This window comes from Drosophila ananassae, assembly GCF_017639315.1.
Source record: "Drosophila ananassae strain 14024-0371.13 chromosome 4 unlocalized genomic scaffold, ASM1763931v2 tig00000054, whole genome shotgun sequence".
Lineage (NCBI taxonomy): Eukaryota > Metazoa > Arthropoda > Insecta > Diptera > Drosophilidae > Drosophila > Drosophila ananassae.
The window spans coordinates 4035327-4059223 of record NW_025319037.1 but is presented as its reverse complement, the minus strand read 5'-3'; the positions used below and the strand labels follow the sequence as shown (position 1 = coordinate 4059223).

General features: G+C 39.9%; 1 protein-coding gene across 3 annotated transcripts in view; it reads left to right on the top strand.

The window, feature by feature from the left end:
• Positions 1-23897, top strand: part of LOC6505343 (43 kDa receptor-associated protein of the synapse) — a 566987-nt gene that overhangs the window by 98386 nt on the left and 444704 nt on the right. Inside the window, exons 2-5 of one of the 3 annotated variants that reach the window (XM_032452150.2) lie at positions 17241-17314; positions 17369-17451; positions 17526-17698; positions 17751-17935. In XM_032452150.2, coding sequence (XP_032308041.1) covers positions 17277-17314; positions 17369-17451; positions 17526-17698; positions 17751-17935 — 479 coding nt within the window. In that variant the 5' untranslated portion in view covers positions 17241-17276. Of the gene's footprint in view, positions 1-17233; positions 17315-17368; positions 17452-17525; positions 17699-17750; positions 17936-23897 lie in introns of those variants that run through there. The other 2 variants (XM_032452149.2, XM_032452151.2) reach the window with 2 other exon arrangements.

The window sequence follows — 23897 nt, the reverse complement described above, 5'->3', positions numbered from 1 at the left end:
AATAATTCGTACTTTCCATTGTTAATGGAAAATGAAGGTTTCTCTACGTCTGATTCGTTCATCAAAATTTGGTGGAAACCTGATTCTAAGTCTATAGTACTAAAGTATTTAGCTTTTCCTAGATTAGATAAAATAACTATCTGATCTTGAATGGGGTATCTATCTGTAATTGTGCTGAGATTTAGTTTTCTGAAATCGATGCATAGTCTATATTTAGGGGTGCCATCTTCGTCTGTCCGGAATGGTAAATTCGTATTTATTTCTGAATGTACTTCTATTATTGTGCTTATTATTCGTTCAATGTAGTTTTCTGTATCGGTTTTAACTGTATTGTTTTCTAAATTGTTTATGCCGAAAATATTTTCAGCAGCGTAATCCATATTCTTATTTACTGCAGTGTTTATATCGTTTGAATCAGATTTTACATCGACAGCGTGTTCAATGTCTGTCAAGTTGTCGGAAATCTGACTTTCGGTGCATTTGGAACCTGAGTATCGCAAATAGTTTGTATCGGGATGAACATCGACGGCGTGTTTGGGTTTTGTATAACCCAAACTGTTACCGGTACGTGATACGGTAGTCTAATACCGGATACGTGAAACCGGTACGTGATATATAAGTTTCTTTTTACATAGAAACACATAGAGGTCTTTTTACATAGAGGTCTATGATTTTTTTGAGGCACTCACGAATATTGGGCGCCATTATAATCACGACTGGTTATTAACTTTAAAAAAATATATATTTAAACTTTATTAGATTTCATTTGTAGAAGATTTTGTAGAAGTTTTGAATTGTATTGAAGTCTAGCATAAGTTAGCATAGGGCGGAGCGGGAGCGCAAGAAAAGCTCACTTGCACTCTCCCGTGAATTCGTCCCGCTTCGCCGCAATATATAAGCTAGGCTTAAGTTATTTTTGATAAAAATATAGCGAATTATAACGTTGAGTCGAACGCTTGTGTATTATCTTTCGTCGTTGTTAAAAATTAAAGTAAACCCTTAGGCACCTTTAATTTTTTCGAAAGTGTGAGGTAAAATAATCTCAGTAAACATTTTGGCGCCCCCGGGTGGACTTGGTTTACTATAATTTATAAATAAAGCAACAAGTAACAATGACACAAAAAATACATTGACAACAAAAATAAAAAGTTGCTCGCGACGATAGTGTTGTGAACATTTAAAAACGATAAACAAAAAAACAATTTAAAGTTCGCGTTGCGAAACAAAATTTTTATCTACTGGAGTCATTGTCATCCCCATGGAGGTGCAGGACCTCCATCGACTGTCCTAGGGAAGTAGCCGCAGGATTAAAGGATCCAAATTCATAACTGCAGGAATTTATGCAAAAAATTTAATGTCGAGAAAAGACAAAATAATATTCGCCTTGTGCTGGAATATTGCACCCTCCTTTTAATTCTTGGCGCATACGTACTTTAAAAATAGTAGATCTAAACTAAAAAATAAAGTTATATATAAATTTTTATTAAATATTGCCAATACATATGAACAATTGCCTGTGGACAAATAAAGACGCATAAATTATTCCAAATTCACTGTCGCCCTCTACCCCTCGTTGTCGATATTGTAAATATTTGCCAATAAAATAGATAAAGTGCAGCCAAAAAATTATTTTATATATTTTGGCATAAATAATTGGTACATTCAAATAGATGCAGCGGTGAACTTATCGTTTTCGCCTCCCTCCGTTATCCCCTGCTGTACGTATGCACGTATATGCAATTTTGGCGCCTTTTGTTCAACGGAACGCCAAGTGACGCGATACCCTAGAATTTGGTTCGGTATATTGTTTTCGGTATCACTGGCGAAAAAATATTTAAATACTCAGTGCTTCGACTATATTTTATTTGACTATCAATTAATGATTTAATTATTGTTTTCGTTGGTCTAAAATTAATAATTTATTTTTTATTATAAAAAATAAAAAATTACAATCCACAGAATTACTTTAAAATAAACAGTTTAAATAAAAGTAATTTCGTAAATTAATTAATTATTATTGTTTTCGTTGTTTGTACCAAAATTAAAATTAAAATTTATTTAATTTTATATACATATTAAAATTTTATTTATTTATTAAATTTTAAATCATTTTTAAATATTTAAATCGCAACGAATTCGCTTCTTTTTAGAAAATAAATAATTGTAGAATGGAGAGTTATAAACCCAAAATTAATTCCACGACCCTTCATGATTTAAAAAGAAGATTAAATGTCAAAGTAAAAAGCATTCGCGGGTAGAGAGAGAATGTCTCATCTTTGCGAACCAAATATGTAAACTGTTTAGCCTTCCGAAAATTTCCCAGCCGTCTGCGTCGTCATGGAGGGGTCTCATCGACACTGTGTCATCAATTTATGGATCACTATTATCCATAGGAGATGATACTAAAATTGCAAACTCAATGATTATTCATTTAGTTTTGAGTAGAGTGGATCCAGTGACCAAGCAAAAATGGGAAGAGTCACTGGATTATGAGGAAAATGACCACAGTGGTCCGATTTCGAAAAAATACTAAATCGTAGGTACCAGCATCTGTCCGCTGAAGAGACTGGCAACTCAAAACAAGAAAAAACTGGGTTTAGCAAGCAACTGAATAGAACTTCGTTGGCTTGTTCTTCTTCCAACGCCAAACCAGCTTGCAGTTATTATAACGCTAACAACCATTTTTTGGCCCAGTGCAGTCCGTTCGCTCGCCTTGCTGTAATGCAAAGGTTTGAGTTTGTTAAGTCAGCCTCCCTATGTTTGAATTGTCTGCGAAAAGGTCACACGGTAGCTAAGTGCGAACCGACCAGGTGTCAAATCTGTGCAAGATCGCACCATAAACTTCTGCACCGATTTACAGTGACTGAAAATAACTTAGCGTTACCACCACCCACAAAAAATCCTCCTCCAGCGTTAACGAATGATGGCCCTTCTACTTCACATGCTTTGCATGCGTCGTCTGTAGAAAGGGTTTTGTTAGCAACGTCGATCGTAAGAGTTCGAACAAAAAATGGTGAGCACATATTGGCCCGAACTTGACTCAGGGTCACAAATGAATTTTATTACAGAAGATCTTGCTCAACGCTTACAGATCCGTAGGGAGGAATCGTGCTTGACTCAGGGTCACAAATGAATTTTATTACAGAAGATCTTGCTCAACGCTTACAGATCCGTAGGGAGGTCTCGTGCATCAACTTGCTTGGAATTGGTCAAACTAATTCACAAGTAAAGAAAAAGATACACACCGTGGTGAAGTCGAGAGTCAATGGTAGCGAGTTTCTGTTCGACGTTTGGGTTTTGAAAGCAATTTCAGGCTATCACCCTGACCAGTCAGTGAACGTGAAAGAGTGGACCCTACCAAAGAACTTGCCATTAGCAGACCCATATTTTTACAAACCTCAGCGAATAGATATGCTAATTGGAGCTGAGTCATTTTTCGAACTGTTGTCCGTTGGCCAAATAAAGCAAGGTCCGAACCATCCCATCCTTCAAAAAACTCTCCAAATTCCTCAACTCCTCAACAGTCGGTCTCTAGCCTGAATTGCCAAGAAGAGATATTAAAGTCAATGTTGGCACCTAGTGCCAAGACCTACTACCCTATATGCACACTTAGTAATTTGATCCAATCAATATGCATCAGCATGTCGCAATATACAAACCCACTAACCGATTTTCTCACTTATAAATAATTAGTAATAAGCATAAAACTATATCCAACCTATTAACCCAGCACTAGTAGACGGCGCCAGAAGCAGAATCAGCATATCAGCGGGAAGAATGACCGACTGACCGATGCAAGCAAAAACAAACGATCTGTGTCAGCAGACTCAGAGGTGGGTGACCCTGGCATTAACATTAGGTTTAGCACGTCCATAACATTGACTTTTTAATTTAGCATCTTATATAAGAGTTGTTCTTCTGAAATAAAGATAGTTCCGAAATCAGAGTCAATCGTCTCGTTACTCAGTGTCTGAACCACGGCACTTAAAATCAACCTACTTCGAGTGATCCTGTGTAAAACGGTTCACAAGAAGAATCCGCGGCATACCAGTCTACTTCTAGTGTTGCTCCCGTGAAACGGACCACAAGTAGACCCCGCGTCACCTCATTACTTCGCGTGTTGCTCCCGTGAAACGGACCACGAGTTGATCCCGCGGCATACCAGTCTACTTCGAGTGTTGCTCCCGTGAAACGGACGGCCAGTAGACCCCGCGTTACCTAACTACGCCAAGTGTTGCTCCCGTGAAACGGACCACGAGGAAACCCCGCGGCATACCAGTCTAGCTCGAGTGTTGCTCCCGTGAAACGGAGCACCAGCAGACCCCGCGCTATCTAACCTACTTCGAGTGTTGCTCCCGTGAAACGGACCGCCAGTAGGACCGGCCGATAAGGAATCAGCCGAACCACCATACCACCGGTACTTGAGGAAAACCACCACAGGACTTCAAGCACATCAACTCCAGCCTGATCACCGCAAGCGTCTGGCCAACCCGAACAGTCCCTTGCAGAATCCAGGTAAATTTAGTCAAGACTATTTACGGTCTTTACGGACTATTTACGGTAGACTCCGGGACCTACCGTTACTCCCGTGAGTTCAAGTTTGACATAGTTGCCGCCAGAAAAAATTCTGGTCGTTGGAAGAAGTTCCATCTTCTATAAAGATTTTGTCGCTAGAACAAGAGCTATGTGAGGAACATTATCGGAAGACTACAAGAATACTGCCTTCAGGTCGATTTGAAGTTAAACTTCCATTTAAGTCGGGTCCAAGCGTTTTGGGCAACTCATTCGAGATAGCCAAACGCCGATTTCTGTCGCTCGAGAGAAGATTATTTCGAGATCCGAACTTAAAGAGAATGTATTTGAAATTTATGGAAGAATACAAATCCCTAGGCTATATGTCCCCTGCAAGCAATGACGTTCTTGCTTCTCCACACTACCCCGCGCTTCTTGCTTCTCCACACTACGTTATACCCCACCATTGTGTCTTACGGCCTCAAAGTACAACGACCAAACTACGAGTCTTTTTTGATGCGTCCTGCAAGACATACACACTGAAGTGTTAAAATGAGTTGTTGATGGTGGGTCCAACAATTCAGGAAGAGCTTTACTTAACTCAACAACAAATTCGCTCTGGAAGCCGACATAAAAAAGATGTATCGTCAAGTGATCGTAAATGAAGCAGATCGACGATACCAGTTGATACGGTGGAGAAAAGACCCGTCTGAGTCCATGAAATTGTGCAAGCTCAATACCGTTACTTATGGCACTGCACCAGCCCCATTCCTGGCCACAAGGTGTTTTAAGAGGTTCAGTGAATCCGCGAAAAATACATTCCCTCGAGCTGCTAAAGTTATTGGGTCTGACTTTTACGTCGACGACATGTTAACGGGTGCTGGTTGCGTGGAGGAGCTAAAGACAATTAAGTCTGAAATAACTCAGATTCTTCAAAACGCTGGGTTTGAATTGAGTAAATGGTTTTCAAACTCGCCTGAAGTTACTGCATTCGAGAGCACGGTTAAGCCAGTAACACTTTCGGACTCCGAGCTGACAAAAAAATTAGGAATCGTTTGGGTTCCTAAAGATGACGTGTTTAAATTCGAAATTGATATGTCAGTCATGGGTCAAAGGGCGACTAAGCGGAATATTCTTTCGGTGAAATTAAAGCTTTTCGACCCCCTTAGCGTATAAAGCCCGATCCTTATCGAAGGAAAGATCCTGTTGCAGGAACTTTGGCTGGGATGAGTCGAGTCCACTGTACTTGGAAACCGCGTGGAACAAAATTCAGCTTGCCTTGTCACAGTTAAAAGATATCTCAATACCGAGATTTGTGATGAGTGAGCCAATGTCACCAATTGAAATTCATGCCTTCTCTGACGCATCGATGAGAGCCTATGGGGCCTGCGTCTATATCCGTTGCAAATCTGCAGAAGGTAGTAAAAGTCTCATTGTTGACTGCAAAGTCGAAAGTAGCGCCGCTCAAGACAAAGACGCTCCCCCGTCTTGAGTTATGCGCCGCTCACCTTCTCGCGGACCTCTGCGGCAAAATAAAACCTCTTATCAAAACACCGATCAAACGAAGAGTATATTGGTCAGATTCGGAAGTTTGTCTTCATTGGATTCGCTCCCATCCATCGTCGTTGTCAACGTTCGTATCAAATAGAGTTGCTGAGATTCAAGAGTGGTCAGAGGATAGCACGTGGCGGCATGTATCAACTAAACAGAACCCGGCAGATATTGAGTCAAGAGGTGGAAACGTAAAGGAAATGATAGAATCAATCTGGTTCACAGGTCCATCGTTCTTAACGGAGCCGGAAGATAAGTGGCCAACGAGCCCCCGGTTTGATCCGTCACCAGAGATTATGCAGATGGAAGCAAAGAAGAATGCGGTCGGAGTGACTGCAATGGTCTCTACCACATATTTGTTGGAAGTGATAGAAGGATTTTCCTCTCACTTAAAACTGCTGCGAGTGTTCGTTTACATGGTCCGCTTTATAAAGAAGTGTAAAAAATGAGTAGTTCCTTCTGATAATGTACCTTCACCTGTCGAATGTCAAGAAGCTTTTAATAAAATTTTCCCGATAGTCCAAGAGCACGAGTATCAAGAGGAAACTAAAAATATTCGAAAAAATCTTGTTGTTAGCCCAATCCTACAGAAGCTAAGTCCGTTTGTCCATGAAACCTCTCAGGCTGGGCTTACCTTTTCGTTGTTGCGGGTCGGGGGGCGACTAGCTAATGCTCCTATTTCGTACGAAGCCAAATTTCCGGTATTGCTGACGAAGCGCTCTCAATTTGTTCAGAGCTACGTCCGATACTTGCACGAGTCGAATTTTCATGTGGGTCCACGCGCAGAACTATGTGGGATAGTACACGCGCAGGAAGTCTGCAGTCAGATAGTGCGGTCATGCATACGTTGTTTTAAATTCAAGCCTCATCTGATGACTCAAATCATGGGAGATTTACCCTTAGATCGAGTTCGTGCTCTACGCCCATTCTCCATATGTGGCGTGGATTTCTGTGGCGCTATTGAAACGACGTTGAAAATTCGTGGTAGACCACCCTACAAGTCTTACATTGCCCTTTTTGTTTGTTTTGCGTCCAAGGCAGTACATTTAGAAGTAGTTTCCGATTTGTCAACTGATTCCTTTTTATTGGCCTTCCAAAGGTTCATTGGGCGCCGAGGATGTGCGCCGAGATCGTGCACTGCGACAACGCGACGAACTTCGTCGGAGCGAGTCGCCACTTCGCGGCACTGCGGCAGCGAATCGAGGACGAGGCGGACGAACTGCGACAATACGCATCCTACAGGCCTACAGGCTACTTGGGCCTACAGGCGCGGTCGAAGTGGCCGCGGGAGCAGGAAGACGCACAACCAGCCGCCCCAACAGTGGATCACCGCCAGGGTCGTCGAGACTCACGCCGGCGCGGACGGAAGGGTCAGGGTCGCCGAAGTCAGGACTAGTGCAGGAGCGGTCTTCAGGAGAGCAGTCCACAAGCTGGCGAGGTTGCCAGTGGATGAAGCCTGATGAAGGCCTTCAACGGGGCCGGTGTAGAATTAATGTAGAGGATTTTGTAGAAGTTTTGAATTGTATTGAAGTCTAGTATAAGTTAATATAGGACGGAGCGGGAGCGCAAGAAAAGCTCACTTGCGCTCTCCCGTGAATTCGCCCCGTTTCGCCGCAATATATAAGCTAGGCTTAAGTTATTTTTGATAAAAATATAGCGAATTATAACGTTGAGTCGAACGCTTGTGTATTATCTTTCGTCGTTGTTAAAAATTATAGTGTTTATCTGAAATGTTTGAATAGAAGCAAAGGGTACATAAACCGATTGCTGGGTTGTTGCCGCAACTTGCACTTGAACAAATTGGACGTGGAGAAATTACTGAGTTCAGAGTAGATTTGTCTGAGACTGATTTTATTCATATAAAGGTTCAATATTTATAGCTAATTCGATACATAGATATTGCTTAAGTGGTAAATTAATGGAAATATAGCAAAAATATAAAAATGATAAATTAACAATTTTAAAAGTGTAATTCTGCAATATTTTGTCGGTTGCATGAACTTGTAATGTCAGCAGTTCTTGCTGCTTTTCAGTTTGTTGTTTCTGTAGTGTTTGGTCTTTTTTAATGTTCATCGTTTTATGTAGGTTAATATTTTCTTTATTATATATTTATTGTACTTGTGTCTTTGTTATGTGTAAATCGTGTTCTTGTGACCTAAATATTAAATGCTTATGACTTAACATTCTCCCGGCCGTTGAACAGGTGTTCAACCGTCGTCCAGCTCTATAGTAAATTGTCTTGGGGTAGGTTCGGGAATTGAACTTCTTGTAGTCCCTCTAAGCTTTGGCGTCCAAATCGACCGTCTGTGTCGCATGATGAGAATGCCTATCAGTATCAGTATGATGACGGAAATGGCAAATGCTGTGTATGACATAGTTGTCTGGTGGTCCAGTTGGTACGGTGCATCTTTTCTTTGTAGATCGGCTAACCGATGTTGTAGGATCTCTAATTCTGTGTCGTCTATACTTGGTGATTGGGCCCTTAACCCGAATTCTGATGGTTCCTCTATGGGCTTTAGGGGCTCGGAGATATTTCCAAATCGACTGAACGAAGTTTGTACTTCAGTGGTCATAGTGCCGAATGTGGTCAAACTTATATTGAAATTGCGTGCTGTGCAACCAATGGGCAATTTCAGTATACCAGTCCTGCATACTGCCTGAAGTTCCATGGAGTCCTTGGTCGCGAAGATCCATTGGTTAGATTGGTGAGTTTTCAACCACACCATGCTAGAGTGCACAGGATTTCTGTGACATTCTGTTCCAGTCTTGTTATTAAATAACTGGAATTCGCATCGACTGTCAACATTGTATGCCGTTAAGTGATTGAAACAAATATGCTGCTCAATTTTTATAGAAGTGCATCTTTTGAATTCGTCTTCACTAAACCCAATAAAGCGATCTCTATGGGCATTGACAGCTATGATCGGTGTCTGAAGATTGTACAGCGTCCAACCTTTCGATTCCCATATTGGGATGGGCACGATGCTGAAGACATCCAATAATTCTGACGACACCAATGGTATTGTGATTCGAAAAATGGCGTGAGTATCAGTCGTACTGCCTTGCGCATACATTATTTTGTATAGCTGAACAACATCCGTTGTGGCTACTGGCAAGATCTGATCGGGTGGTAAATGATCCCGCATTTGGTCGAGCTGGTCTCGTAACTGTGTAGGTGATATTAAAATTGGACTGATTGTTTTGTGGCGAGCATCAGTCAATACATTAGTTATCTCACTCTGCATTCGCTGTAAACCATTTGCAAGTAGATTCAATTGTGTCGTGAGGATCATAAACGCTTGCTCTAAATGTGCGCCTTGGTACTGTCCTCGTTGCTTATTTATGAGGGTCATCTGCTGTTCCAAAGATCGTAAGCGGTTGTTGGTAGCCAACCTTCCCTTTCGCACCAAATTGATGGTGGAGTCAACAATGGACGTCTGGTTCTGAAGCAGCTGTAGGAGGAAGTTCTCATTACCCTTCACCTTAGTGATAGTTTTGACCATCTCTTCTGCGTATGTGGAATCGAGTACACCGAATAATGAATTGGCCATAGTTCCAACAACATTAAACGGTGATCTACGTTGCCGAGAGTGATGCATCAGGTTATTTCCTGCCTCAAGTTCTGCAATTATATGTTTAAAATGTTCTAGGATGGAACTGCATGCTGCTACGTTGGTCAATTCCTGGCATTTGTGTGCGAGTTCCGTTACTCCACCTGAAAGTACCTTCATATCATTCCAGTAGGGATCAAAGTCGTAGTATACTATCATCGTCCATTCTGACACTACCATTCTCGTGGTTCCCAACCGTTCGTAGAATATTCCTGGCTTATTACTGAACTCCGTTACCTTAATTGGCGTTGCCATGGCTAGTGGAAGTAACAACATAAGCGCTAGAATCACAGGCATTGATGAGAGTGTTTCCTTTTTGCGTTGTACAGGCGGCTCATCAGACTGGTCCGCCTTGAGGGTGTCGTCTAATGGGCGCTTGTTGTTGATTTCTTCTGGGAACAGTGGCGCTAGCCGAGTCACTGGTCTCTTGAATACTCCAGATGACGTTTTGATATCCACTACCCGAACGAGGTTGTCCGGTCCGGGATATGTTTTGAGAACTCTTCCCATAGGCCAGCTCATTACAGGCACGTTGTCCTCTTTTATAAGGACTAACAATCCCTCTTTAATATTCGGAGATGCATGCTTCCATTTGTGTCGATTCTGAAGTTCTTGCAGGTACTCACATGACCATTGTTTCCAAAAGGCGTGCTTCAGTCGTGATACCAGTTCCCATCTTTTTACTAATGGTTTGCCGCCCGGAATGATGTTGGTATCAGGAGGAGCAGTTAGTGGTTCTCCAATCAGGAAGTGTCCTGGCGTTAAAGCTGATTCGTCAGTGGGGTCTGATGACATGGGAGTAATCGGCCGTGAGTTGAGGATCGCTTCAACTTCAACGACCACAGTGTTGAGTTCTTCAAACGTCAAAGACGCCGTGGCTGTAATTGATACTAGCAGCCGTTTTGCGGATTTCACCGCAGCTTCCCATAGGCCACCGAAGGATGGTGCTCGTGGGGGAATGAATTTGAAGTTTATTTCTCTTTTGTTGCAATGCTGAACTATGGAGTCCTGCGCATTGGTTGAGAAGATGCTGGTTTCGAGCTCTTTTAATTTATTGTTGGCTCCAATAAAATTTGTTGCATTATCGCAATGGATCGTCTGGCACTTCCCTCGACGTCCAAGAAACCGGCGGAGAGCGGCCAAAAAGGCGTCTGTTGTGAGGTCGCTTACCAACTCCAAATGAATTGCTTTCGTGGCGAAGCAACAGAACACTGCGATATAGGCCTTGTCGGGACGTTTTCCTCGAATCTTGTGATGAATCCATATGGGGCCGCAGTAATCTACTCCAGAGTTAAAGAAGGGCCGAGCCTGTGTGACTCTCTCGCTCGGTAGATTTCCCATGATTTGACTCATTAATTTGGGCTTGACTCTGGTACATCGCACGCAGTTATGTACAATGCTTCTTGCCATTGTTTTGTCATTGATGATCCAATACTGTTGCCTAGCAATGGCGCGCAAGGCTTGGGCACCGCAATGCATGTTGGTCTCATGTAGTTCTCTTAAGATCATTTTTACAATTGTGTCATTGTAGGGGGCAGAACTGGATGTTTTGCGTCTTCGGATAGGTTTGAATGTTCGAGTCTGCCTCCTACTCGAATTAACCCATCAGATCCAACGATGGGAGCCAATGATACAAGAGAACTCTTTTTGTCCACTGTTTTGTACCGTTTGAGCTGGTTACACTCTGCGTTAAATTCGATTTGCTGAATCGTGCGCAGGATAATAATGCGTGCCTGGCTTAGCTCCTCCAGACATAGCGCCTTCGTTGGCGCTCTATTAGACTTATAACAGAACCGCAGCATGTACGCAACAATTCGTTGTAATTTGTAGAAGGAGTTACTGTGCCTACAGTTGTATATCTCCCCTCTGAATATGTCTTTAGCGGCCGCCATGCTGGCGAATTTCGTTTTTTGTTCTAAGTTCGTTGAAATAATGGCTGGCATCTTTGTCCAGCTTTCCTTTGATCCATATAGGAACAGGGGTCCATAAAACCACATACTGTTGCTCGAGAGTTTGCTAGCTGTTGTTCCTCTGGACAAGACGTCGGCTGCATTGTTGGCGGATGATACGTGACGCCATTGACACTGCTCCGTCACTTCTTGAATTTTAGCTATCCGATTTGCCACAAACGTGTGGTAAGTGGAAGCTGTTGCATTGATCCACCCTAACACGACGGATGAATCAGTCCAAAAGAACCCCGCAACCGTGTCTAGCGACAAGCGTAAATCTTGTCTGACTCTGTGCGTTAGTTCTGCGCCTAGGACTGCTGCGCACAACTCTAGTCTGGGCAAGGATTGCTTTGCTGTGGGTGCTACTCTGGACTTGGAACATAGCAGTCTCACCGAGGTTTGCTTATTTTTATACGTTGCTCGGACGTATATTGCTGCGCCATAGGCCTTTTCTGAGGCGTCCACAAAAGTGTGTAGTTCTTGCGTGACTGGAACCTTTCCGTCAAATATGTGTCTTGGAATTTGCAATTTATTTAGACTTTGCAGGTCAGAACGATATGTTTTCCAGTCTGACTGAAGTTCTAAAGGCAATTCATCATCCCAAGCCATTTTTGATTCCCAGAGGTGTTGCATGAATATCTTTGCCTTTACGACCACTGGCGCAAACAAACCTAATGGGTCAAAGATTTGTGACAACTCAGAGCACACCACTCGCTTTGTGATGACCAGCGCTTCGCTTTGCTGCGTTCGTCCGCAAAGTTTGTCTTTATTGGGCATCCATATGAGACCGAGTGTTTTAACACTGTATTGGTCCAAGGTTTCACCCAACTTAACATCGCTCACAGTATCCTCTTTTGGTATTCCTTGTAGTAGTTCTGCATTATTTGAACACCACTTTCGTAATTTGAAACCGTGTGGTAGCAATATTTTATTCAATTCACTTTGGATTTGAACTGCTTCAGCCACTGAGTCAGCACCTGTCAAGCAATCGTCTACGTAAAAATCATTTTCAAGCGCCGCAGACCCCAATGGGTAGTTGTCCCGTGACCGGATTGCTAAATGATTTAGGCATTTCGTGGCTAAAAACGGAGCTGTTTTGGTTCCATACGTGACGGTTTTAAGTCTATAGTACTTAAGATCCTCGGATGGATCATTTCTCCAGACTATAAGCTGATGGAACTGATTATCTGGATTGATCCATACTTGCCGGTACATTTTTTCTATGTCCGCCGTGAACACATACTTGTGTATTCTGAAGCGTAGTAGTATGGCCATTAGCTCGCTCTGAACAGTGGGTCCTGTATGTAATATGTCGTTTAAAGATTTCCCACTTGATGTTTTGCATGAAGCATCGAACACCACTCGTAGCTTTGTGCTGCTGCTGTCAGGCTTCAGGACACAGTGATGTGGTATGAAGTAGTGATTGTTGGGGACATGTGTTGTTGGAACAAACTTCATATGTCCCAAGGCTTCATATTCTTTCATGAACTCAGAATAACCTTTCCGAACATCACCGGTTAATCGTCGCTCTAGTGCTAAAAACCTTTTGATCGCAATTTCTTTCGACTCCCCCAGGGCTGAAGGGTGCTCGGCGAACGGCAATTTCACAATAAATCGTCCGTCTTCTGCTCTCTTCAGAGTTTCTATAAAGTGTTTCTCACAATGTGCCTCTGACGGAGATCGATGTTTCGTCTGGTTTTCCAAATTATCTAGCTTCCAAAACCTTTCAATCAGTGCGTCAGTTTCTTCACCGACACCGACACCACAGGCTATGGCTGATTGAGTTTTAGATTTAACTCTGCCTGCTACAATCCATCCGAGTTTCGTGTTTTGTAGCATGGCACCATCTCTGCCGACCTTCTGCTGATTTGGAAGGAGAAGCGAGTAATAGTGCTCGGTGCCGATTAGTAGATCTATCCTTCCAGGTTTATCAAACTGGGGATCCGCTAATGGACACTCATTGGGTATCTTTAACGCACAATGTGTTAGTGGTTGAGCTGGTTGGTCAGCAATGATGTGGGGAAGTACAAACGCTTCTATGCGCTGGCTGAAATCCCCGTGAAGAGAGCTAACGAGAATAGTTACTCTTGCTCTGCTCATTCTTGGTTGTCCTCCAATGCCTTCGATCCGGAGCTTTGTATCGTGGCGCTTTAGTGACAACATTGATGCTAATCGTTCAGTGATCAAATTAATCTGGGATCCTGAATCTAGCAGGGCACGAAATTTCGCTACTTGCCCGTTCTCTGTCTGGACCGCTACCTTTGCTGTTGCAAGAAGATTGTAATTCTTGTAAGCCGCGGCACCGACAGTTGGGGAATGAAGGTTTGTGACTTCCAGGTGCAACAGGGTGTGGTGTTTTTTGTCGCACTTGAAACAACTTCTTCCTTTACATTCCTTTGATTTGTGGTCGGTTTTGAAACAGTTGACACACATTTTTTGTTTTTGTACCCAATTCAATCTTTCAGATGCTGTTTTTGCGCGGAACTCCTCACATTTATATAACGCGTGATTTGGAGCCTTGCAATAGTAGCATAATGACTGTTTATCTGACGTGCTGGACGCACACGCTAGATTTTTCGGCTCTCTTTTAAATGCTGCCGTTGGCTTTCCTGAGCTCAAGACTCTGATTCTTTGCTCTAAGAATTCCAGCATTACTTGTAGCGGCTGGATCTCTACTGAATTACCAACTGTCTGCTCAAATAGACTTCTATTAGTCATGTCAAGCTTGTCGGTCAGCAACACCACCAAAAATGCATCCCATGTGGATACATTGATGCCTAGTCCCTTTAATGACGCAAGGGTTTCCAGAGTTGTTATGTACAGCTCCTGTATTGATTTGGCACTGTCAGAGACCGGGCTCTGATGAAGTAGCCGACGAATAACTGTATTCGCGATGAGCCGAGGATTGTCATATGACCCAACTATTATGCGCCATGCATGTAAGTAGTTGTCCTCATTTAGCTCGATGTGGCGTATTAATCTCTCCGCATTTCCCGAGAGAGCGGATTTTAGGTACCACATTTTCTTCACTGATGGCATGTTAGTATCATGAACCATACAGGAAAATAAATCATGGAATTGTTTCCATTTCATTGCATCCCCATCAAATTTTGGAATGTTTATCCGGGGCATTTGCACATCAATGCTATTTGTAGTAGGTATAACCTTTGCCATAAGTGCATTCTGCACCTCTGCTTGCAGTTGTAGGTATGCCTGCTTGTTATATCCACTGTCTATCGGGTTTTCGAATTCCTCGTAGACTGTCAAGTGGATCTCTTGGACCTGAGCCCATAAAGTTTTTAGTAAGTCTCCTGGGCCTCCCCCGGATGCCTTAAACTCTCGTAAGGCACCGCTTACGGACTCTAAAAGTTCTCCTTGGCGTCGACATAATCCGGCTAATCGTTTATCCATGGGAACTACGAGTGGAGATTGCTCTTGAACTTGATTTTCTACTTGTTCTTGAGCCTCTTCCTTTCGACTTGTGCCTTGCATCAGCTTGTCACGGCTGCTTTCGAAAGTTGCCGCATATTTCATGCAACTGGTCCGGAGGTCCTCAGCATACTTGATGTAGCTTTCGGTCCTGGCCGTTCCTTGAATTTTTTCATCATTTTCGCCGAACCTTTCCCAAGCCTCTTCGAGAATGTATAGCTTTGTTTGGAAATATGATGCCTTTTGTTTTCGATTCGGCCCATCCTTTTTATAATTCCGGATGCATCTTGCGATCTCCTGCCCAATTTCTTGCTGGGCATCTAGGAGGCCTTGAGCGCTCGCCTCTTCAACGGCTGGCTCTATAATAATTTTGGGGGCAATATTTTCCCTGTCCATATTTTCGTTCTTCGTTTCTGACCGTTGGGAGTGATTTATTTGCTATTAGTAGCTGGATGCGCTCCAACTCGCAACCGAGAGTGGTCGAAGAAACTGAACCCTTTTTTATGAACTGAGGGAGGTGTGGGGCCCTTAATCTACCGATTAAAGGGACAGCGTCACACTGCTGTGAAGATCCTGTTGCTCTCTTAGCAGGAGTCTTCCTGATATCTTTATTGTGGAACGATAGAAATCACTATTCGTTCCTTTTTGACTTTTGTTCGAAAAGTGATCCTGGGCTTGCAGGATCACGTCGGGGTCACCAAAATGTTTATCTGAAATGTTTGAATAGAAGCAAAGGGTACATAAACCGATTGCTGGGTTGTTGCCGCAACTTGCACTTGAACAAATTGGACGTGGAGAAATTACTGAGTTCAGAGTAGATTTGTCTGAGACTGATTTTATTCATATAAAGGTTCAATATTTATAGCTAATTCGATACATAGATATTGCTTAAGTGGTAAATTAATGGAAATATAGCAAAAATATAAAAATGATAAATTAACAATTTTAAAAGTGTAATTCTGCAATATTTTGTCGGTTGCATGAACTTGTAATGTCAGCAGTTCTTGCTGCTTTTCAGTTTGTTGTTTCTGTAGTGTTTGGTCTTTTTTAATGTTCATCGTTTTATGTAGGTTAATATTTTCTTTATTATATATTTATTGTACTTGTGTCTTTGTTATGTGTAAATCGTGTTCTTGTGACCTAAATATTAAATGCTTATGACTTAACATATAGTAAACAGCCACCTTTAGTTTTTTCGAAAGTGTGAGGTAAAATAATCTCAGTAAACAATGGTACTTTCTATGGATTCCGTTTTGGACAATCTAATCCGACCTTTCATAAAGATCGGCCGAATGGAATCCGTAGAAAGTCCCATCATTCTAGCTTAAAAAACACCATAGTTATGCTAGTTCCGATCGTTCAGCTATATGGCAGCTATAGGATATCGTTGGCCGATCCTTATGAAATTTGGCAAATAGTATTATTTTGCCCAAAATAGAATCTGTACCAAGTCTTATTTTTCTAACTTAAAAAAAAAAAAGTTATGCCAATTCCGATTATACTCTAAACGGGGAGATCAACCAATGAAATGCTACTAATGGGCACTGTCTGTGTAAAAAGTTAATTTGTATTCGGCCCCGGGGGTTATGGTTGACCATGGTTAAATATAAAACAATATATAAAACAAAAACAATATTTTTTTAAACTAAACTCGGCCAACGTTTTTGTAAAAATATGTTTTCAGTCCATATCTTTTAGCCGAAGCCTTATCTTACGTATATTTAAATTTCCGAATGTCTTCCACTCCTATAACGGCTGTTGTTTTGGCTTTCATACAAGCCAAGATGGTAATCTTCGGGGTATTAGAAGAAAGCCGAGAGACAAATATTTGGCTTGCAGGACTCCTCTTAACCTTAGACCCCTTAGACCGAAACGGTTAATACAAAGTAAATAAATAGTGAGAGTTAGTAAAGGGGAGAGCGAAAGAGTTGAAAAGATCACAAGTGTTAACAAATAAGTGCAAATATATAAATGTAAAAAATTAACTACAAATATGTTGAGAAAGAACTAAATGGAAAACAAACTAAAGAGGTATTTAATAAAATAAATAATAAGATCGAACTGTATTTTTTAAAACATAAATGCTCTGCAATGGGATATATCCGAGGGTTTTAAAAATGTTAATATCCGGATATGGCTTTTTCTCATCAAGTGTATTGATAATCTCTAACATATATTTAGTTTTCAGCCCTAACGGAATACATAAATATCAATAAACCTGGCCATGTCATGGGAGAGTGTTGCATCCAAGGATTTTCTTAGGTAGTAATATTATTAGTCTTGTTTAATAATGTGTTACTTAATAATTTTTTTTAGCATTCCAACGAGTCATAATTTGTCTGCAACACACTTACTTGCTTCTCCTGATGGTTCGCGATACCTTTTAGAAGATTCAAATGGTTTGAATCTAAAATGTGTTCTCAATTATTTATATGTTATTGTTACATAGACATTTTTATATTCTTTCACTAAGGTATATGCCAATTTGATGGAAGCTTTTCGCGAGCGGCAGGACTCGGATCCAGTCCGGATGCAACTGGTCCTACGCATATATGGAATCGTTACGGACTTTTGGGTTCTGGTTCAGTTACAAGTTGTTTTTCGGCGTGTCAACGGAGTCTTAAACAATATATAGCTAAGCGCAAGGTAATTCGTTAAAATTTTTTAATCATTAACAAATGGAGGTATTTTTTGTCAGATTGAACGGGGGCGGCAGTTATATGAGCAAAACCACCAAACAGAAGCAGTCCGGACGTGGCGCAGCGCTCTGAAAGGGGACTGCCAAAGAGAAGATTGTTTTCAGCTTCTTGGATACCTTTATCAGGCTCATATGGATTGGGGAAAATTTCGGGAAGCAATTGAATTCGGCCACCAGCAACTAGGGTATGTATAAATCAACTTTTAAAAAGAAAGGAAAGCTATAATCGGCAGCAGTTGACAAGATCATACGAATGCCATGCATAAATTCCTTAAAAAAAACTTCATGTGCTGCATACATATATTGACAAGGTAGTATTTTTTCAGTATTCTGGAAGTGACGATAGAAATATCCAAAAAAAAATGTAGCTATGATTTTATCAATTATAGCTTTGCCGTATTTTATATATTCATTTTTACATATTCATTTATTTTTCGGAGGATTTTTATTCTGGTTCTGGTACTGAACCAAAAGAAGTAATAGCTTAGGGTAGACTAGGGTAGTGACCAAATTAAGTAAAAATCTGGAAAACAGAATTAATCACTCATGTTGATTAGTTGTATTTTTCGTATTAAGTTCTTATGAATTTTCAACTTGTTTACTTGTTTGATTTTTTGCTATAAAAATCGTTTAAAGTATTAGAGGTGGAGAACTATCGATAGTCGGCGCCATCGATAGCCGGCGATTGTTTTTCTTAAACCCTCGATAGTGTCGATAGTGCCATCGATAGTCACCGATACTATCGTCCGACATTAAAATCTTTTTTTTTTAAGGCATTTGGCAAGTTTTTGGTCGTCGGAATTTTATAAATATTTCCAAACATGTAAAATCTTACTCCTTTTTGAGTTACTCTGCTTATTGGGTACAAAATACTTTTCAGAGTCTGGCTGGTGCAATCGCAGTCTTGTTTTTCTGGACTTGGCGCAATAGGCTTTGCGGACCTCCGACGTGTACCTTAAATTCGCCACTTTATCCATCAAAATACTTATGTAGAAACATTAAACATACCTTTTTTTAAAAAGCGTTCCATATTTATTAGTTTCTTTTTAATTGCCGTCAATTTTACACCAAATTTTTCAATTTTTACACAAGCGAATGTTGAAATTATTTTAGCGATGTGAGACGCCAGCTGTCGAAGGCACCATCGATAGTGGTTGGGTCACTATCGAACGTGTCTGACACTATCGATTGCGGCTCGATAGCGTCCAACCATCAGCAATTAGAGAAAGTTGTACTTATACTATACTATACTAGAAAAAAGTTGCTGTGACAAATTGTCAAGCGAGATTTAAATTAAATATTAATATAATGTAGAAATCGATTAAGGTACTCTGCTTAAGAATCATCTTAAGCTGGGTTCATCAGAAAATTTCGGAAACTTTCGATGAAAAATTTTATTTCTTGGTTGGGGTGCAAGAAAACGTTTAAGGTATTCCGCTCAAGGATCGGATGAACATCGCTAGGGATGCAAGTTCCGTTTTTCAAGCTCTTTCCAATTTTTTAAAATTTTCTAAATAATTGTTGAAATGTTACCAAGAATCAAATTATTGAGCATGCAATATTGTTTTAATGTACCTAGAAGGTATCGCATAAAATAATGTTGAATATAAAAATGTAAGAGTAAGTAAATATTATAAGTAACTATTAGCCACTCATCTGCATGAGTGGGAAAAAACACACATTCAAATGCACAATGCTAAAAATGATTTGAATGAATTTGAGAGCAAAGCCAACATGATGTGAGAGGGTTGGGTTTCTTACGCTTACTCATTTTCACAATCATTTGATAGAAGGAAACGAATTGAGTGAATTGAGAACGTTGAAAACAGAGAAGTTTAATTCGAATGATTCGAGTTGTAAATGTAAATAAAAGGAAAAAAAAATTAAATGCAGGGAATTTTCTTCGAGTCCGAAAAGGCTTTAATCATGTTCGACCCACGATCAGTTACGATTACGGGTTTGTCTACTTCAAGGTCACATCCAAAGTCCTTCAAAATCGGCGGAATAAGGCGGAATCAGCAAAAGCCATCTTGCATTTAATAATACACTAATTTACACAGAGTAATGTAATACACACAACCTAAAAACCAAACTTTAAAAAACTAGGTCTACAAATATATACATACAAGCTCGTCGGCTTCTTTTATAAATTGGTTGTCTATATTTCCGTCTTTTTGTAGCAGCTCTTTTTTTTTTTTTTTGATATTAAGTTAAAAATTGTTAAAAATTTGTAGACAAATTTGTTGCAGCTCTTAGAAAGAATTGTGCCCGAATGATAAGAAACAACTCGAAGGATTCGGGTATACATGACATTGACATGATAAAATAAAAATGGTATCTAGCAGTTAAATTGGAGTTTTTAATCTCATATTTTCAAAAAGTCATGGCTATCTACACCTTCTGTGAAGCGTTACTAAACAAGCTGAACCTGCAATAGATACGTTTTGAACAAAGAAACAGTTTTAGATAGCCATGACTTTTTGAAAATATGAGATAAAAAACTCCAATTTAATTGACGAAAATATTGTTTAACCACCTATAATAAATTCAATAAAATTATTCAATAAAATTCAATAAATTATTTCGAGTTTTTCCTTAAATCCAAAATTAAAACATGGTATGATCTACTAATTTCAATAAGAAAAAATAAATCTTCTATAGAAAAATGTTTGGGGAAACATCATAGAAGACCAAAAATTAATGTAGTAAATCTGAGATTTCGACTTTGGATGAGCATTCCAAAGATATGGTAACTGCTAGATACCATTTTTTAATTTTAGTTGGTACACATACTTTTCAAAAATGATATGTACTAGAAACAATGATGGTCATCGCCATTACACGGCCTACATAATTCAATATATGGTAAAATTTGATCGATTTCTTCTCTTAGGTGTTCCGCGGAAACTGTGGGTGATAGAACCTATGTTTGTTCTGGACTTTGGTTCAGGGGAGCCTAAAGGTTATGGAGCAGGTGAAATTATGCGTGGGGATTTGTTGCTGTTGGCCTGTGTAATTGTAGTTCCCACTTTGTCAAACTGTCTATTGTTTATGATCACCGTAACATATAATTCCAAAAATAGATTAGATAAGTTACCCCATAGTTGGTTCGTGGTATGATTCCATGTTAAGCTACTATTGAAGTCATTGTGCTCTATTTTGCCATTGCCAACTTCTTCGACCTTTGAATTCTTATAAAACATTTTTATATTAATTGCAAGTTTACAATTATTGGGAATTTCTAATATTTTATCTTCAAACAAGAAAATTTCATCCACTAAGTGAACAATAGTTTTACTACTGGCTTTACTTTAATATTTTGGTATTTAGTTGACTCAATGTTTGCAATTTTAACGAGATAAAGGAGTAAAGTTTGATTATGTAAAATTTAGATATCAAAGAACTCCAACATTTCCAACTCCAACATTTTTAGTTCGTTTTCGGTATGCTGGGTTAGTCCATTGAGAACAGTTTCAATTAGCTTGAGATCCAGTATGTGGATGATTTTTGTATATGATGTTTAAATTTTTCCAAGTGCTTTGTAGATGGTAATTGTCTGGGCATCGGAAAAGTTTGACAATTCAATGATTCCACTTATCATACTGTCATTATACCCATTGTCAAAAATCTGTCATTGGTCAAACGTTTTTAACATTACTTTGTGGGCTATTTTTTTCGATTCAGTTAAAAATGTTGTGCCTAAATCTTTCTTAACAATTTCTTTTTGATATTAACTTGTGAGCTTTAAGCCCAAACTTACATTTCTCGTGATGAAGCTTTTTTGTCCTGTTTCGAAAGTCCAAATTTCTATATTATCCATATTTTTATTGCGCTTTTATATGTCCGTGTTGGACCAAGCATTTCAGCATTTATTTTTGTCTGTCTGTCAACCAGTCTTGCATGCGCTTGTTGTTATTTGTAGCGCATGCTATTTTTTATTATTTGTAGCTTTTGGGAGCTTTGGTAAAGCTTCTAAGATCTTTGATATGCACTTGTATATTAGGCACTGATTTGAGCTCCGTTTTTGGTGTTAAATTGACCCCCAAAAAATATTGGAAATTTGAACCGAAATTGTTTAATTCGGCTGCTATCAAAAAGCTGGTAACCTTAAAATTGATGGTGACTCCGACGTGATCGTGCCCGAAGTTTAATCAGTTTAAGTGCCCCAGAATACTGAAAAAACAAGAGCCTTAAGCATCTTCAAAAATAGCAAGGTTGTACCATTTCGGATCGTTCAGGTATATGGCAGCTATAATGTTCAGGATCAGTTATTTATATATATGTAGGTAGTCCAGTTTTTAATGAAGAGAAGACGTCATTCTCCGAAAGGTGTTTATTTAATGACTTCTTAACGTTAGTCCTGTTCACTGTAAAACAGGGAGCTGGCAGCTGAGAGAGTCATGCTCGCACATATGTATACACAGCCTCGGTCAAGCGTAGGAACGGTGACTTAATTATTTGGGCAGTCTCTGTTATCAAGTGCGAATCAAAATTCGTCTGCACTTGGGTATATGCAGAAAGCACTTAGCGATAGGCGCGCTGCGACAAAGTCGCTGCTTATGTATGCATTCTGTAGGCATAACAACAAAGTGTTGCAGCCTTATTTTTATATATATATGTATATATACATATGTACGCATTCTACACAGCTATAGAATATAGTCGGTCGATCCTTATGCAATTTTGTACATAAGATATTTTGACCAAATATAACATGTGTAGAGTCCCAACCCTCTAACTTAAAAAACACCAAAGTTATGGCATTTCCGATCAATCAGTTATATGGCAGCTATAGTCAACCGATCCTGGCCATTCCGACTTATGTACTACCTGCAAGAAAAAGAAGGATGTGTGCAAAGTTTCAACTCGATAGCTCTAAAACTGAGAGACTAGTTTGCGTAGAAACCGTCAGACAGACGGAATATAAATCAAATATACACATCCATGTATGTATGTACATATGTATGTATGTGTACGTAACACCAAGCTTCACAGGTGGCTGCCAAAAAACAGCTGCCACAAAATTGGTAGTTGCACTTATAGGACTATATCTTGAGCTAACGAATTTTGCCAGATATAAGCGATATATCCAAAGTTGCGTCATTTCAAGGGCTATCTCCACGCACAATACTATTAAGATCAAATGAGTAAGCTTAAGGTATTTCAAAAAGTTGTAGAACAATAGTTGTTCATATGATAGTGATAAACATCTCCAATTTTTTTCAGGATTGCCAAGAAAAAAAGGGCAAACAGACAACACCACTTAAGTGATTCCAAATTTTTTTATTTTCACCCTAATTTCTCCCAAACGAAATAACTTTGGGAAAATTTTTAATTCTTCGGCTATATATAAGGTCTCCTTGCGCACGCCAAGGCATGCAGGTTTTCACCTCGTGGACTACCGTCCACAGTGATTTCCATCTTTTTATTCTAGCATTTCCGTTCCAGCTACTGAGGGAAAAAGTAAGGGGTTGGTGGTCCGTAAAGATCTTTACCTTTGCTTTACCGTAAAGGTAATTTCGAAGGGACTTAGGAGCCCAAATTATGGATAGAAACTCTTTTTCGTATTCGCATAATTCTCCTCAGTCAGGTGGCCTCAGCCAGTGTTCTATACAGGAAAATTATTGGTCTGTCGCTTTGGGCCAAAATGGCGCCAAGAGCAAAGTTGGAGGCATCCGTTGTCAAATGAAACTCTTTTTCTAATCGGGAAGTTTAAAAATACGTCATCTAAAGTCCTCTCTCTATCTTAAATCGGACGGACGTGTTTTTTTTTTGCGCACTGCGTTTTTATTCAATTTGTACTAAGCTTTCCATAAGAATCGGTGTTTATTCCTTTACACAAATAAAATAAAATAAATAAAAAGACAAATTGCAATTTTTAGATCCGTATAGCTACGCGTGTGCAAAAATAATTTGATTATTCTTCCAAACAAAGCCCTGCTCTGCTTCTTCATTTCTTACGGTGTTGCTTCTATTCTATTGCTTCTACTCTCGCTCAATATAACATAGATCCTTATCTCTATTCTTTGCATCTTACTAACACTCTTTAATCTCGCCCCTTCGTTTCCCTGGTACAGTGGTTCAAAGTTCCTTAATAGTTAAAACAAATAATATTAATAAATTAATTACTAAATTTATAATAATTTG